The following is a 17,005-nucleotide window of genomic DNA, read 5'->3' as shown; positions in this document are numbered from 1 at the left end:
TGCACTAGAGTAATCAGGAACCTGCTAGAACCAGTTAAGGCAGGCAGGCTAATTAGGACACCTGGGTTTTAAAAAGGAGCTCACTTCAGTTTGTGGTGGGAGTGTGAGGAGCTGGGAGCAAGAGGCGCAAGGAGCTGAGAGGGAGAGAGTAAGAGTGAGGGTGAGGGTGAGGGTGTGGGTGTGGGTGTGCTGCTGGAGGACTGAGGAGCACAAGCATTATCAGACACCAGGAGGAAGGTCCTGTGGTGAGAATAAGGAAGGTGTTTGGAGGAGGCCATGGGGAAGTAGCCCAGGGAGTTGTAGCTGTCATGCAGCTGTTACAGGAGGCACTATAGACAGCTGCAGTCCACAGGGCCCTGGGCTGGAACCCGGAGTAGAGGGCGGGCCCATGTTCCCCCCAAACCTCCCAAATGACCTGGACTGTGGGTTCTCCCAGAGGGGAAGGTCTCTGGGCTGTTCCCCAACCCACATGGTGAATCTCTGAGGCAAGAAAAATCGCTAATAAGCACAGGACCCACCAAGATAGAGGAGGAACTTTGTCACAGTAGGATATTAGGAAAAACTTTTTCACGAGGAGGGTGGTGAAGCACTGGAATGGGTTACCTAAGGAGGTGGTGGAATCTCCTCCCTTAGAAGTTTTTAAGGTCAGGCTTGACAAAGCCCTGGCTGGGATGATTTAGTTGGGGATTGGTCCTGCTTTGAGCAGGCAGTTGGACTAGATGACCTCCTGAGGTCCCTTCCAACCCTGATATTCTATGATTCTAAATCCATGTGGCAATCCTCTGTGCGTCATGCTACAGCACTTGCTGCATATTACTAGTTTATTTATTGCTATAATTGTTTAGCCTCCTGAGCTGATAAGATTTGTAAATATACAAATGTCCCTTTGAAGTAGCGAATGATACAAATGTCACAAGGAAGAAAGCACTGTATAATTCCTGGTACAGAAACTCTAAGGTTTCTATGTACGTAAGATGATGCATGGCATGGTCAAACAACTTCCTATCCCACAAGGAACAAAATAAATAGTCTCTTCTATTATGAAATTATATTTTGCATGTAAAATATTAAATTAAATAAATTTACAGGGTATTTTAACACAGCAAGAATATTTTCCTTTGTCATCTGTGAAATAGTTTGCATTGTACTTAGCAGAACAGAGTGTGACCCAGTAGAGGATTAGCAGTTGGGAGTTCTGGGTTCCCCATTCCTGCCTATGCCACAGACTGACTGTGTAACCATAGGCAAGTCATAAACTTCTTTATGCAAAGTTTCTCCACCTATTAAATAGGGAGAATGATACATCACTGCCTCACAGGACTGCTGTGAGACTTAATTCATTAAAGTTTGTTAGCATGTTGGGGTCCTTGGTTGGAAAGGTTATAGAAGTGGAAAATATTATTTTTATCATAAGACCGGGAAAACAAGTTCCCTTAAAATAAATCACAATCCAAACCTTTCCCCAACCATCCTAAAGGCTCAATTGTGCCTGATAGGCACAGCCCTGTGTTGAAGATGACAGAGCTTCATTGACTTGTGGGGGATTGTGCCTCTTGAAGCACCAGCTGAAAATGACATGCATGCTCTTAGTGCCACCTTTCTACTCCTACAACTAAACCTCTTGCCCAGCCCCTCCTCCCTTGATTACAGCAAGCTCCCCCTCTGTAGCCTCCTTGAGACTCGTCCTCCATTCCAACCCAGAGAACACTTGCTAAAGTCATCTTCCTTGCCTTTCAATCTGACGGTGTCATTCTGCTTTTTGTTCCTTCCATTGGCTCCCTTTCCTCTACCACACCAAATTCAAACTTGTCCTTGCCTTCAAGGCCCTGAGTAGCTCTGCTCCTCCCTGCGTATCCATCCTGGTCTCTTTCCCTGTTGTCCCCCAGCCAGTGATGTCACCTTGACATGAATTTATTCTCTAGCCCCACAGCCATCTTCACACCACTCTTTGTGTACAGAAAAGCCAAGGCCACGATTCTTTCTGCATTCAATTCCACTTGAAGGCCTACTCCTTTGGGCTGCATTCTGGCCCCTTTACACCACTTTGGCAGCACAATGGGGCTGGAAAGCAGCCCAGTTTCCCCAGCACAAACAGGGGGTGAGGGGGTTCCTTGGACAGCATGCGGTTGGGTCCCTGGGCAGCGTGGGGGTCGGAATGGATTTGTTGTGGGAAGAAGAGGCATGTCTACAGTGTTTTGGGCTCAATTATTCTTGGACTGCTACAGCTTATGCTGAGGACTGAACCAGTTCCTGGCAAGTTCAGTGGGGGCAGTAAAGCCATCTTTGCCTATTTCTTCCCTGCCGCTCCTAGGGCTATGTTTCCTGAGAGGCACAGTTCAGTAGCTGGGCCTACATATCTTAACACAGTTTTGTTGGCTTTATGTTTTAATCAGGCATTATGTTACCATGTCCAGTCACCACCTTGACCACTTCCCTTGTGCTTTGTTCCCTGTTTCCCCCTACCCTCTGTCTGTTTATCTTATCACTTTAGGCCTTGGTTGTGCTTTGCCACAAGCCACCAACAAGGGGCAGCAAGTTTTCCCTTCCTTTGGAGCAGACTGGAGGCAGACTGTGACTCTGAGGACTCTGCCACTCCCTGGCCTAGTCCACACTAACCCCCCACTTCGAACTAAGGTACGCAAATTCAGCTACGTTAATAACGTAGCTGAATTCGAAGTACCTTAGTTCGAACTTACCGCAGGTCCAGACGCGGCAGGCAGGCTCCCCCATCGATGCCGCGTACTCCTCTCGCCAAGCTGGAGTACCGGCGTCAACGGTGAGCACTTCCGGGATCGATCCCAGAAGATCGATTGCTTACCGCCGGACCCGGAGGTAAGTGTAGACCTACCCCCTGTACCTGGTGCAGCCGATTTTCCTAAGCATGCTGATACTAACTGGCATGTTGCGGGGAAGGAACCAAGATTTCGTCCAGTGCCTGGTATGTCCTACCTACTTGCACAAGGAGGGTAAGTGGGGACGTAGCAGCCTTATGGAGGCCTCCCTGTGCTGCCACTTGTGATCAAACTAGGTAACTAGTGCAAGGGAATAAGGGGAGAACCTTACACTTTGTTATGCTGCTGCACAATCCAGGCCACAAACTGGCCATTATATTGTAAGGTCTCTGGGCAGGGACTGTGCCTCTTCCTATGAATTCTAACAGATTGTGTATCCTACTGGAAACAAATAATATGCCAGTTATCATTAGACTTATAGACTTTAAGGTGAGAAGGGACCGTCACGATCATCTAGTCTGACCTCCTGCACATTGCCGGCCACAGAACCTCATCCACCCACTTCTGTAATCTCTGGCTGAGTTACCAGAGTCCTCAAATCATAGTTTAAAGACTTCAAGTTACAGAGAATCCACCATTTGCACTAATTTTTTAAACCTGCAAATGATCCATGCCCCATGCTGCAGAGGAAGGCAAAAAAAAAAAAAAAAAACAACCCCAAGGATCTCTGCCAATCTGACGCAGGGAAAAATTCCTTCCCAACCCCAAATATGGTGATCAGTTAGACCATGAGCATGTGGGCAAGACCCACCAGCCAGACACCTGGGAAATAATTCTCTGTAGTAACTCAGACCCCACCCCATCTAGTGTCCCATCACCGAATAGTGGAGATATTTGCTGCTAGCAGTCATAGATCAGCTACATGCCAATGTAGGCAGTCTCATCATATCATCCCCTCCATAAATTTATCAAGTTCAGTCTTGAAGTCACTTAGGTTTTTTGCCCCCCACTGCTTGGAAGGCTGTTCCAGAACTTCACTCCTTTGATGGTTAGAAACCTTTATCTAATTTCAAGCCTAAACTTCTTGATGGCCAGTTTATATCTATTTGTTCTTGTGTCCACATTGGTACTTTACTTAAATAACTCTTCTCCCTCACTGGTATTTATCTCTCTGATGTATTTAATAGATACATTGAGGTCAATGACAAAACGCAACTTCAATGGGAGCAGGACTGGGCCCTAAAAAAGTGATCCTGAGGCAAGTAGAATCTTAATTATGTAAAGAAGTGGAGATAGCGACAAATGTGAACACTGCATCCAACTTCCTTGCCCACAAACTCCATGGCTAGGGTTCACCTCTAGAAATAAAATCCAGAGGGATCTCTGCCAAATTTGAAAAGATTTGGTTTAACTTTTTAGGAACTTTGATTAATTCATAGCAGATGAAAACCAAGATGTCATCCTCCTTTCCTCTTTCCCCTTTCTTTACTTTTTCTGTTCTTTTGACTTTTTTCTGTTCTCCATTTATTCTTGGGGAGAAAAAAATTAAATTAAATATATAAAAAGAAGAAAATGTCTGCTCTTAATTACACTGATGTGAATGCAGAGCTGCCCCATGCTAGTCAGTGGAGTAACTCCGATTATGCTGGTGTAACTGAGAGCAAGTCTTAGTGAAGAAGTGATCCAGGTTCAGATGACGTGAGGCAAAGCTCTATTGGAGGAGTGAGTGTGACTTATTCCATCTCAAGATCAATATTTAAAATGCAGCAGGAAAGCAAGAGCGATATTCTGGATGAAGACATGCCTATCCAGTGGAAGTTTTTGGTGCAAATATTATGAGACCAAGATTTTGTAATGAAACAGCAGCTCTTATTGCTACATACTATTTGTTCAAGTAATGTTCTGAGAGTTGTAAAGTCTGAAGCTAGATGAATGAATATAAAGAAAGAGGGAAACCTCTTTGGACCAAATTCTGATATCATACATAAAACCCCATCGGTGTAAACAGAACTGCCTCGGGATAAGTGAGGGCAGAATTTGATCCTGTGCTACACTCAATTGCCATGACTCTTTTTTTGGAACTGAGGGAATATTGCCATCTAGTGCCGCTCAGAAATCCAACACAGAAAAAATAGTTACACGGTACATTTTAGACAAATGTTACAGATCACATTAAAAATGCACCAGAGACAACATTGTGCTTAGAGTCCTTTGCATAAATATCTTTCTAGAAAGTTTTACACTTTTCTCATTTAAAAAAAATATTCCAGGTGATGGAAGCTGAGAGAGAAGGCATTGCAAAAGAGACCAGTGTGGTTGCTCGGGTGTTCTTCAGCCACACATCCCTTGAGCTAGTAAAACATAAAAAACACATAAAATGTTAGTAAATTGCATTGAGAATTATGTGAGCCTGACCTTTCTGTGCCTTGTTTGACACAAAGGCTACCATTTACTGATCATATATCTATATTGTCCATTGCTGGGTTTGCAATAGTTCTCATGGGTCTGTTTATTGGTAGGTAAAATATATATCACTCTATTTTCCTGAATTTATCTGTGTTGGCGAGCACTTATTGACACGAGTAGACTCACTGACTATATTTAAAAAATAATTACATAGATATAGATATTCTGCATTGCATTTACCATTTATGAAAGCTGCCAGAGTAACAACACTAGCATTTATACAGAGAAAGAAAAAAGACCATGGGCAGCAGCAATATAAACTTCCCCACACTGTCCCACCAATTAGATCTGACCTAAAGAAATCCCTTGTAAGGGTGAGATGGTAGTTCAGTGCCCCTGTTCATTCAACGTTTGCCTCTGAGTTGAGCTAATTATGATTTTTTTTTTAATATGGACCAATGTCTGAGATACTTGACCGAGACTATCAGCTCATTTAAATAGGCGACCAAATATGTGCCAGATTGTAATGATTTTCTGTCATTATGAATCTGAACCAGATTCAAAGCGGTGGAACCTAGAGGTAAATACGTTTGTCGCTTTTGAAACAATTAGAAAATAAATAAATGTAGCAGTCAAAAGTTACAGTTGCAAACAATATCCAGATCTTCTAGCTAATAATGTAATTTTTTGTGTGTATGCTGCTTTAAATTCACTTCAGTGCACCACCAATATCTTTGGGGTGTGGTATGGTACTGTTCGGGGTTGTGGTTTGACTCCTGTTTCTGTCCAATAATAACGTAAAAACAAGATTCAAATCACAGATACAGCCCAACTGTGTTGTGGGAAAGAATGAAAATGAATGAACTCAAATTAAACAGGAAGCTGAGAAAGTCACATACATGTATATAAACATTTGTTATTGACATAGTCAAAGGTAGGTCCTATTCTGGAATTTCTCCCACCTTGGGAAGGACTTTGAGTATGACACAAAATATGTATCATAAACCACCAAAGAAATGAAGAAATGTTTAGCTAATGGGTGTAATACCACTTCTATATAGTATATAAGGACTCCATTGTCCGTCTCTTCTGTGGGTTTGAGGGGGAGGGGAGCGGTCAGAATTTTTTTGCAACATGCCATGAACTGCAGGTGAAAGGTCCTAGTGTCTTCCAAACAGAGAATGAAAATACCTTACAATATGTGAAAGGCAGGGGAGAGATTATTAATATATTACAAAACCCTCTCTTCCCTCATGTACTCCCCAATGGCTAAGATGCTTGAATTAACAACTTCCCTAAATATAAATGTCAGGGAGCTGATGACCAATGTTGGAATTTGCTTCATCCCCGTGGTCTGACAGAGCCTGAGCTTGTTGACCTCTGGTAAATATTGCTAGGCCCATCTGTTTGCTCAGGCTTTTTGCCTGAGGTAAGGGCTGGACTAGATAGTTTGGTGCATTCTGAGTGGGTGGCAGAGGATTTTTGACATTGGTTCGATTTGTTATGTAATTGGGGTATTTAAATGTTTATATATTTGCTTAGGGCCTGATCTAGCACCCAGTGAAGACTCTCATTGACTTCACTAGGCTTTGGATTAGACTCTTAGAGAAATATGGGGGCAAACCCTCAGCTGGTAGAATGTGTCATAGCTCTACTGAAGTTTAGATCAGCTTATGATCTGCCCCAGGATATGCACATTTTTGTAAAGCTAAGAAATAAATGTAATGCATAAATAAGTTTCCCACCTCTAGTGAAAATGGAGCACTTGTTAAATGTAATGCTGCATCTCTTCTCAAATGAAAAGAGACTCCAGAATGTTCAGCCAGTTGGATTGCTCTATTGGCTGAACTGTCTTCAGTGCAGGCAAAAAAGATGTTCTATACGTATCTATTTATTTACCACCATAGCATCTAAGCAACACCCATTTCAATTGTTACTAATGCAGGGCATCATTTTTTCAAATACTTAAAAAAAAAAAAAAAGTAGGTGTATCAGTAACTGCAAAACCACTAAAACATTTCAGGCACATGTGTCCAAAGGATCTGAGGTAATGATTATGAGAGTGGAGGGACAGGCCACAAATTGGTATTAATGTCTCATTTATGATTGTTAACCTTGCAGCCTCTGCTATTCCCCTCCTTTGTGGGGAAATACAGGAGTATACCAGTGTCTCTGGATTTCAATGTAATTCTCAAAACCTAACGTATGTAGTACCCTTCCATTTAAATGGGACTATATCAGGGGTGAGCAAACTTTTTGGCCCAAAGGCCACATCTTGGTGGGGAAATTGCATGCAGGGCCATGAATGTAGGGCTGGCGCAGGGAGTTGGGGTGCGGGAAGGAGTAAAGGGTGTGGGAGGGGGTGTGGTGTGCAGGAAGGGGCTCAGGGCAAGGGGTTGGGGTGCAGGAGGGGGTACAGAGTGCAGGAGGGGGCTCAGGGCAGGGGGTTGGGGTGCAGGAGGGTGCAGGGTGCGGCAGGGGACTCAGGGCAGGGGGTTGGGGTGCAGGAGGGTGTGAGTTGCAGCAGGGGGCTCAGGGCAGGGGGTCGGAGTGTGGCAGAGGGCTCAGGGAAGGGGGTTGGGATGCAGGAGGGGTGCGGCAGAGGGTTGGGGTGCGGTGTGCAGGAGGGGTTCGGTGTGCGGGCTCCAGCCCGGCGCCACTTACCTGGAGTGGCTCTGGGGTGGCAGTGGCACGCAGCGAGGCTAAGGCAGGCTCCCTGCCTGCCCTGGCCCCACGCCGCACCGCTCCCAGAAGCAGACGGCATCACATCCCTGTGGCCCCTGGGGGATGGGGGGCAGAGGGCTCCGCATGCTGCCCTTGCCTGTGAGTACCTCCCCTGAAGCTCCCATTGGCCGCGGTTTCCCCATTCCCAGCCAATGGTGGTGCCTGCAGGCGAGGGCAGCGCACAGAGCCCTCTGCCCCCCCCCTTACCCAGGGGCCACAAGGAGGTGGTGCCAGCCGCTTCTGGGAGCAGTGCGGGGCCCGCGGGGCCACAGGTGTGGCAATCCCGTGGGCAGGATCCAAAGCCATGACAGGCCGGATCCGGCCCGCGGCCATACTTTGCCCACCCCTGGACTATATACTCTGTGAAGTATTATGAGGGTTAATCATCATCCCCCAGCTAAACAGTTTATTTCATATAAATTCCATTCCATTCTTAAAACAAATGAGAAAGAATTTACTCAGTTGGAAGAAAGTAACTCAGTCCTCCCAGATTAGCCGGATTGCTGCTGGTAAATTGAATCTGTTGCCAAATATTTGTTTCCAAAACTTCTCTTTTAGGGATGAGTGAACTACATGAATATACATTATTGGCTTCCTAAAATTATAGATAATTAACATTTTTCCTCAAAATGTAAACCTTTTTTTTTTCATTTAATTTAAAAAATGCTTAGTTTGTTAGGGGAAGATGAGTTTACACACACACGCACGCACGCACACACCCTACGGGATTAGGGGTTTGGAGAGGGTCCCATATGAGGAGAGATTAAAGAGGCTAGGAGTTTTCAGCTTGGAAAAGAGGAGATTAAGGGGGGATATGATAGAGGTATATAAAATTATGAGTGATGTGGAGAAAGTGGATAAGGAAAAGTTATTTACTTATTCCCATAATACAAGAACTAGGGGTCACCAAATGAAATTAATAGGCAGCAGGTTTAAAACAAATAAAAGGAAATTCTTCTTCATGCAGCGCACAGTCAACTTGTGGAACTCCTTACCTGAGGAGGTTGTGAAGGCTAGGACTATAACAGCATTTAAAAGAGAACTGGGTAAATTCATGGAGGTTAAGTCCATTAATGGCTATTAGCCACAATGGTGTACCTAGCCTCTGTTTGTCAGAGGGTGGAGATGGATGGCAGGAGAGAGATCACTTGATCATTACCTGTTAGGTTCACTCCCTCTGGGGCACCTGGCATTGGCCACTGTCAGTAGACAGGATACTGGGCTAGATGGACCTTTGGTCTGACCCAGTACGGCCGTTCTTATGTATGTTCTACCTGCCCAAAATGAAACTACTCTCCAACAAGTAAGGCTCTATATCTAGTACATATTGATTGTATTTATTTGTTAATTACAGCTTATCTCTTCCCTTCTCTGATTTCTGCACAGTTCCTCCTATATGGAACATAGGGCCAACAAATTTGAGTTGAATGAACTTTCAAACCCGTGAGACGTTTATCATTTCTAAGCTAAGTAAAATAAGTTAACTCCCCCCTAATGTCTATAAAAATGTAGCTATTCCTGACAAAGTAGTGGGAAGAATCCATTTTTTGTCTCCTTCTGTGGAACATGTACCAAATGTGTTCTTTTGAAAGCCAACGTGGTTTCTGAACAGAATATTGTATCACAAACATGATCTTTATTCTCCAGTAACTTCAGAAAAGCGCAGGTGAACAATACTAATCGCTATAGGTGGCTTGCGTTGATCTAACTAAGGATTGTGAGCATGTTACTGGAAAGATGTTGTCATCCTTTCAGGAAGTGCTACCTAGATAGGCTTGTTGCTATCATCCATTCATTCCATCAGGATATGTCTGAAAGGATCGGTTACAGTGGTTATCTGTCAGATCAGGACAGATGTCAAGCAAGGATGTGTGTCTGCACTTTACCTGTTTCACTGCTGCAGTTAATGCTGAATCCACCAACAAGCTCCAGGCAGAAAACGACATCCATGTGCGATAAGGTAAATTCTCCAGTCTATCACGCCTGAAGGAAAAACTAAAGTTTCCAAACAGCTCGATCTCCTTAGGATGCTGTTCTTGTTGCTCAGTCTGAGCAGGAACTCCACGCATTGGTAACTCATTTTAATATAGCAACAATCAACTTTCTTACTGTTAGATGAAGAAAAGACAGACTTGCTCTGACAAGCTCCATCTGCCCGTCCCTTCACTGAACATGAAATTTTCATCAGTGATGCCACTTGGGAAGTGTTGTATCTGACAATGCTTTTTTGTATGGATGCTGAAATCACCATCCAGGTTAACAAAGCATGCACTGTCTTTGGCAGGCCCAACAAATGTGTTTAGAGAAAGATCTTGGACTTCAAAAGGACACCAGCTTTAAAGAATATCAGGCAGTCATGCAAGCCATGTTGCCTTGTGGTTGTAAATCTTGACTCTGTAAGTGTCAAAGCAGCCTGTGTAATGCCTTCCTTAAGAAAATTTTCCACATTAGAACTGTAAAGATTGTATTTACTATTAAAGGTTTTGATCATTCAAAGCTATTATGTTCTGCTGCTATCTTTGATTAAATTAAACTGCACTGGTACATCTTTCCAAACATTAGCTCCTATAGTCAACTACGGAAGGTTCATATTGGCATGGTGGATAAGCTTCTCTGTTTTAAAGACAGTCTCAAACAGTTACTTAAAGACGCTAACACTGCAGCTAACACCTACAAAATCCTGGCAGCTGGCCCACGTGAATATCTTCTATATTTGCACAGTGTCAACCACACTAGCAGTACTGAATAAATAATAATCCTAACGACCTGTAGGCAGTCAGGGAATAGCTATGGATGAGGAGTTCATACTGGGAAATCTGAAAATGAAAAATTCTCTTGTTATAATTATGGGAAAGCTCTTCTCCTCCTTTTCCTTTTCATTCATTGATCTGTTTTCCTCAGTAACAAGGGGTGATGGTGATGATAAAGGTGCCAAAAAAAGAATTTCTTTGTAAGATGATATATCCCCTCAAGCGGGGAATTTAAGCTAACATCTACACCAGTAGTGTCATACATACATAATTTGTAAGATCATTGAGCGGAGTAGTCAGTAATAACTCAAACTTCTGATTCCAAGAACCCATTTCTAATTTAAACTAAAAACAAAATGGAAAGCAAATATTTTATACTGCGGGGAAGCGGGGCGGAGAATCACTAGAAAAAAAATTTCACTTCACCATCTTTTTTAGAGGATGTAAGCAACTTTCTCCACTTATGGTGAAAGTTCCCAAAACACATAGGTTCTGGTCACAAATCTTTGAATTGATTGACAAAATTCATGGGGGAATTCAATCATCAATTCTATAAAAATGTCATTAAAAGCTAACTTACTTCTGCAAAAAACTTTTTTTCTTCCCGTTTTTGCTAATGCTTATTTAATTCAGACTCCTGACAAACAGTTGAGAGAAGACCTTTCTTTGAGGGAAAAAATCAATGCTGCCTCCTCCTCTAATGAAGGGTGAAAATTTACCCCATTCTGCTCCCTTAGTAGACACAGAGTAATTCAAGATTTAAGAGCAGTTAAGAACTGGAATAAATTGCCCAGGGAGCTTGTGGAATCTCCATCATTGGAGATTTTTAAGAGCAGGTTAGACAAACACCTGTCAGGGATGGTCTACATAATACTTAGTCTTGCCATGAGTGCAGGGGACTGGACTAGATGACCTCTCGAGGTCCCTTCCAGTCTATGATTCTATAATTCTAAAGGTAAAAAAATAGGTGGAAATGTTTGTTTTTAAATTGTCTGCCTTTACATATGAAAAAAGGGGTAGTAAAGGGCACAAACAAAAATGATCCCCCCCCCCCTTTGCTGTTTGCCTTTAATGTAAATAAAAAGATGCAAAGGGAGACTCAGTGTAATCAAGTTAGTCTCAAGGGCCATTTTTCAAAAGCTTGAAATAAAACATGCTGAAAAGAAGCAAATCTTCAGGATCACAGGAGAAAAGAATAAACTGAAAAGTGCCAAAGTCACCAACTGTTGAGATGATGGAGTATCATGCTCAAAGCTGTTAAGGTGTTAATAGAGCTGTTCAGTGTTACCTTAAAGAGTTAATTGTAGATCATGGGTTTTAATTAAAAGGACTGGGGCCTGCTTTTATCATGTTAACCATAGAAATCCTTTAAAACATATTAAACACAAAACCATATAACATGAAAATGACAAAATAAAAATACGTGGAATTTCCCTCTTTAATTTACATTTTGGACTGACCTACATTGATTAAAAAGTATCTTATAGATATCGAAAGTGTTTCCTCAGGATGGGGGGAAGAATCCAATCAGCTGTTGCAGTTTGGCTCAACAATTATTGTTAAGATTATTCCTTCTGTTTAAGAAAACACACACACAAAGGGAAGAGAATGGGTAGAAAAGAAAGCAAAAGTTCTATCTTGATGATGCTTGACCATTCATGTTGCAGGCATGATAGGGTACAGATGAATCAGTCATGATCAGATGCGCATTAGCTTTTTGACACTGGCTCACTTTTTTTTCTGAGATGACATCTGGATGGTACACGCAGGTCTCCTCCAATCTTCCTTCTGCTGGGGCAAGACTGCTTATGCTGTTTTAACCAGTTGTGCAGGTTATGGTAATAACATCATGAAATGTAATTAACTCTAGGACTCGTCAATCTTGGAATCGGTTAGATAAAAAATGACAAGACAAAATAAAATGGGGATGATATAACACACAAGGAGGGGATAATTTAGGGTGACCAGATATCCCTATTTTATAGGGACAGTCCTGATATTTGGGGCAATTTCTTCAATAGGCGCCTATTACCCCCATCCCCAATCCCGATTTTTCACACTTGCTGTCTGGTCACCCTAACTGTTATCTTAAACCTTCATCCCAGAAGTTACATAATGTAATGAACTTGCTGGACATAGTGCCCCATCGATCCCCAGTGCAAAATGCATCCCATAGAGGGCGCCATAATCCTCAGAGAACAGGAAAAGGAACATAAGAACATAACAACGGCCGTACCGGGTCAGACCAAAGGTCCATCTAGCCCAGTATCCTGTCTACCGACAGTGGCCAATGCCAGGTGCCCCAAAGGGAGTGTAGTAACAGGCAATGATCAAGTGATCTCTCTCCTGCCATCCATCTCCACCCTCTGACAAACAGAGGCTAAGGACACCATTCCTTACCCATCCTGGCTAATAGCCATTAATGGACTTCACCAGCATGAATTTATCCAGTTCTCTTTTAAACACTGTTATAGTCCTAGCCTTCGCAACCTCCTCAGGTAAGGAGTTCCACAAGTTGACTGTGCGCTGCGTGAAGAAGAACATCCTTTTATTTGTTTTAAACCTGCTGCTATTAATTTCATTTGGTGACCCCTAGTTCTTGTATTATGGGAATAAGTAAATAACTTTTCCTTATCCACTTTCTCCACAACACTCGTGATTTTATATACCTCTATCATATCCCCCCTTAGTCTCCTCTTTTCCAAGCTGAAGAGTCCTAGCCTCTTTAATCTCTCCTCATATGGGACCCGTTCCAAACCCCTAATCATTTTAGTTGCCCTTTTCTGAACCTTTTCTAGTGTCAATATATCTTTTTTTAGATGAGACCACATCTGTACACAGAATTTGAGATGTGGGCGTACTATCGATTTATATAAGGGCAATAATATATTCTCAGTCTTCTTCTCTATCTCCTTTTTAATGATCCCTAACATCCTGTTTGCTTTTTTGACCGCCTCTGCACACTGCGCGGACATCTTCAGAGAACTATCCACGATGACTCCAAGATCTTTTTCCTGACTTGTTGTAGCTAAATTAGCCCCCATCATATTGTATGTATAGTTGGGGTTATTTTTTCCAATGTGCACTACTTTACATTTATCCACATTACATTTCATTTGCCATTTTGTTGCCCAATCACTTAGTTTTGTGAGATCTTTTTGAAGTTCATCACAGTCTGCTTTGGTCTTAACTATCTTGAGCAGTTTAGTATCATCTGCAAACTTTGCCACCTCACTGTTTACCCCTTTCTCCAGATCATTTATAAATAAGTTGAATAGGATTGGTCTGAGGACTGACCCTGGGGGAACACCACTAGTTACCCCTCTCCATTCTGAGAATTTACCATTAATTCCTACCCTTTGTTCCCGGTCTTTTAACCAGTTCTCAATCCATGAAAGGACCTTCCCTTTTATCCCATGACAATTTAATTTACATAAGAACTTTTGGTGAGGGACCTTGTCAAAGGCTTTCTGGAAATCTAAGTACACTATGTCCACTGGATCCCCCTTGTCCACATGTTTGTTGACCCCTTCAAAGAACTCTAATAGATTAGTAAGACACGATTTCCCTTTACAGAAACCATGTTGACTATTGCTCAACAGTTTGTGTTTTTCTATGTGTCTGACAATTTTATTCTTAACTATTGTTTCAACTAATTTGCCTGGAACCGATGTTAGACTTACTGGTCTGTAATTGCCAGGATCACCTCTAGAGCCCTTTTTAAATATTGGCGTTACATTAGCTAACTTCCAGTCATTGGGTACAGAAGCCAATTTAAAGGACAGATTACAAACCTTAGTTAATAGTTCCGCAACTTCACATTTGATTTCTTTCAGAACTCTTGGGTGAATGCCATCTGGTCCCAGTGACTTGTTAATGTTAAGTTTATCAATTAATTCCAAAACCTCCTCTAGTGACACTTCAATCTGTGACAGTTCCTCAGATTTGTCACCTACAAAAGCCAGCTCAGGTTTGGGAATCTCCCTAACATCCTCAGCCGTGAAGACTGAAGCAAAGAATCCATTGAGTTTCTCCGCAATGACTTTATCGTCTTTAAGCCCTCCTTTTTTATCTCGATCATCAAGGGGCCCCACTGGTTGTTTAGCAGGCTTCCTGCTTCTGATATACTTAAAAAACATTTTGTTATTACCTTTGGAGTTTTTGGCTAGCCGTTCTTCAAACTCCTCTTTGGCTTTTCTTATTACATTCTTGCACTTATGCTCCTTTCTATTTTCCTCACTAGGATTTGACTTCCACTTTTTAAAGGAAGTCTTTTTATTTCTCACTGCTTCTTTTACATGGCTGTTAAGCCACGGTGGCTCTTTTTTAGTTCTTTTACTGTGTTTCTTAATTTGGGGTATACATTGAAGTTGGGCCTCTATTATGGTGTCTTTAAAAAGCGCCCATGCAGCTTGCAAGGATTTCACTTTAGTCACTGTACTTTTTAACTTCTGTTTAACTAACCCTCTCATTTTTGCATAGTTCCCCCTTTTGAAATTAAATGCCACAGTGTTGGGCTGTTGAGATGTTCTTCTCACCACAGGGATGTTGAATGCTATGGTCACTATTTCCAAGCGGTCCTGTTATAGTTACCTCTTGGACCAGCTCCTGCGCTCCACTCAGGACTAAATCTAGAGTTGCCTCTCCCCTTGTGGGTTCCCGTACCAGCTGCTCCATGAAGCAGTCATTTAAAGTATCGAGAAATTTTATCTCTGCATTTCATCCTGAAGTGAAATGTTCCCAGTCAAGATGGGGATAATTGAAATCCCCCACTATTATTGGGTTCTTAATTTTGATAGCCTCTCTAATTTCCCTTAGCATTTCATCATCACTATCGCTGTCCTGGTCAGGTGGTCTATAATAGATCCCTAATGTTATATTCTTATTAGAGCATGGAATTACTATCTATAGAGATTCTATGGAACATGTGGATTCACTTAAGATTTTTACTTCATTTGATTCTACATTTTCTTTCACATATAGTGCCACTCCCCCACCCCCACACAACCTGTTCTGTCCTTCCGATATATTTTGTACCCCGGAATGATTGTGTCCCATTGATTGCTCTCGGTCCACCAGGTTTCTGTGATGCCTATTATATCAATATCCTCCTTTATCACGAGGCACTCTAGTTCACCCATCTTATTATTTAGACTTCTAGCATTTGTGTACAAGCACTTTAAAAACTTGTCACTGTTTATTTGTCTGCCCTTTTCTGATGTGTTAGATTCTTTTTGATGTGAATGTTTATCATCTGATCTGGCCCTTACATTATCCTCCTCCATCCTCTGCTCCTGACTATAACCTGGAGATTCTCTATCATTAGACTCTCCCCTAAGAGAAGTCTCTGTGCGATCCACATGCTCCTCTGTAGCAGTCGGCTTTCCCCCACCTCCTAGTTTAAAAACTGCTCTACAACCTTTTTAATGTTTAGTGCCAGCAGTCTGGTTCCACTTTGGTTTAGGTGGAGCCCATCTCTCCTGTATAGGCTCCCCCCATCCCAAAAGTTTCCCCAGTTCCTAATGAATGTAAACCCCTCCTCTCTACACCATCGTCTCATCCACGCATTGAGACTCTGAAGCTCTGCCTGCCTACCTGTCCCTGCGCGTGGAACTGGGAGCATTTCTGAGAATGCCACCATAGAGGTCCTGGATTTCAGTCTCTTCCCTAGCAGCCTAAATTTGGCCTCCAGGACATCTCTCCTACCCTTCCCTATGTCATTGGTACCTACATGTACCACAACCACCGGCTCCTCCCCAGCACTACACATAAGTCTGTCTAGATGCCTTGAGAGATCCGCAACCTTCGCACCAGGCAGGCAAGTCACCATGCGGTTCTCCCGGTCATCACAAACCCAGCTATCTACGTTTCTAATGATCGAATCTCCCATTATGAACACCTGCCTTTTCCTAGCAACTGGAGTTCCCTCCCCTGGAGAGGCAAGCTCAGTGCGAGAGGTAACCCCAGCACCATCTGGAAGGAGGGTCCCAACTATGGGAAGGTTTCCTTCTGCTCCCGTTGACTGCTCTGCTTCCCTGGGCCTTTCATCCTCCTCAACAGCGCAGGGGCTGTCTGACCGGAGTGGGACAATTCTACACTGTCCTGGAAAGCCTCGTCAACATACCTGTCTGCTTCCCTTAGGTCCTCCAATTCCGCCATCCGTACATGGTCTCTGAGGGCCAGGAGCTCCTTGCACCGAATGTACACATACGCCACCTGCCCACAGGGCAGGTAATCATACATGCTGCACTCAGTGCAATAAACTGGATAGCCCCCACTCTGCAGCTGGGCTTCTGCCTGCATTGTCTCCTAGTTAATGAAAGGGTTGTTTAAGCAAAAGGTTTTGAATGTAGTTTGGTTTATAGGTTTTAAGGGGAATAAAGGGACCCCCGC

At 43.0% G+C, this 17,005-nt stretch overlaps 1 protein-coding gene across 1 annotated transcript in view; it reads right to left on the bottom strand.

The window, feature by feature from the left end:
- Window positions 1–16,771, bottom strand: part of CDHR3 (cadherin related family member 3) — an 84,766-nt gene extending 67,995 nt beyond the window's left edge. Inside the window, exon 1 of the mRNA XM_054016193.1 lies at window positions 16,737–16,771. Within this exon, the coding sequence (XP_053872168.1) occupies window positions 16,737–16,771 (35 nt within the window). The remainder of the gene's footprint in view (window positions 1–16,736) is intronic.
- Window positions 16,772–17,005: the final 234 nt, after the last annotated feature.

The sequence above is a fragment of the Malaclemys terrapin genome, chromosome 1 (assembly GCF_027887155.1).
Source record: "Malaclemys terrapin pileata isolate rMalTer1 chromosome 1, rMalTer1.hap1, whole genome shotgun sequence".
Classification (NCBI taxonomy): Eukaryota; Metazoa; Chordata; order Testudines; family Emydidae; genus Malaclemys; species Malaclemys terrapin.
This window is presented reverse-complemented; position numbering and strand designations above follow the sequence as displayed.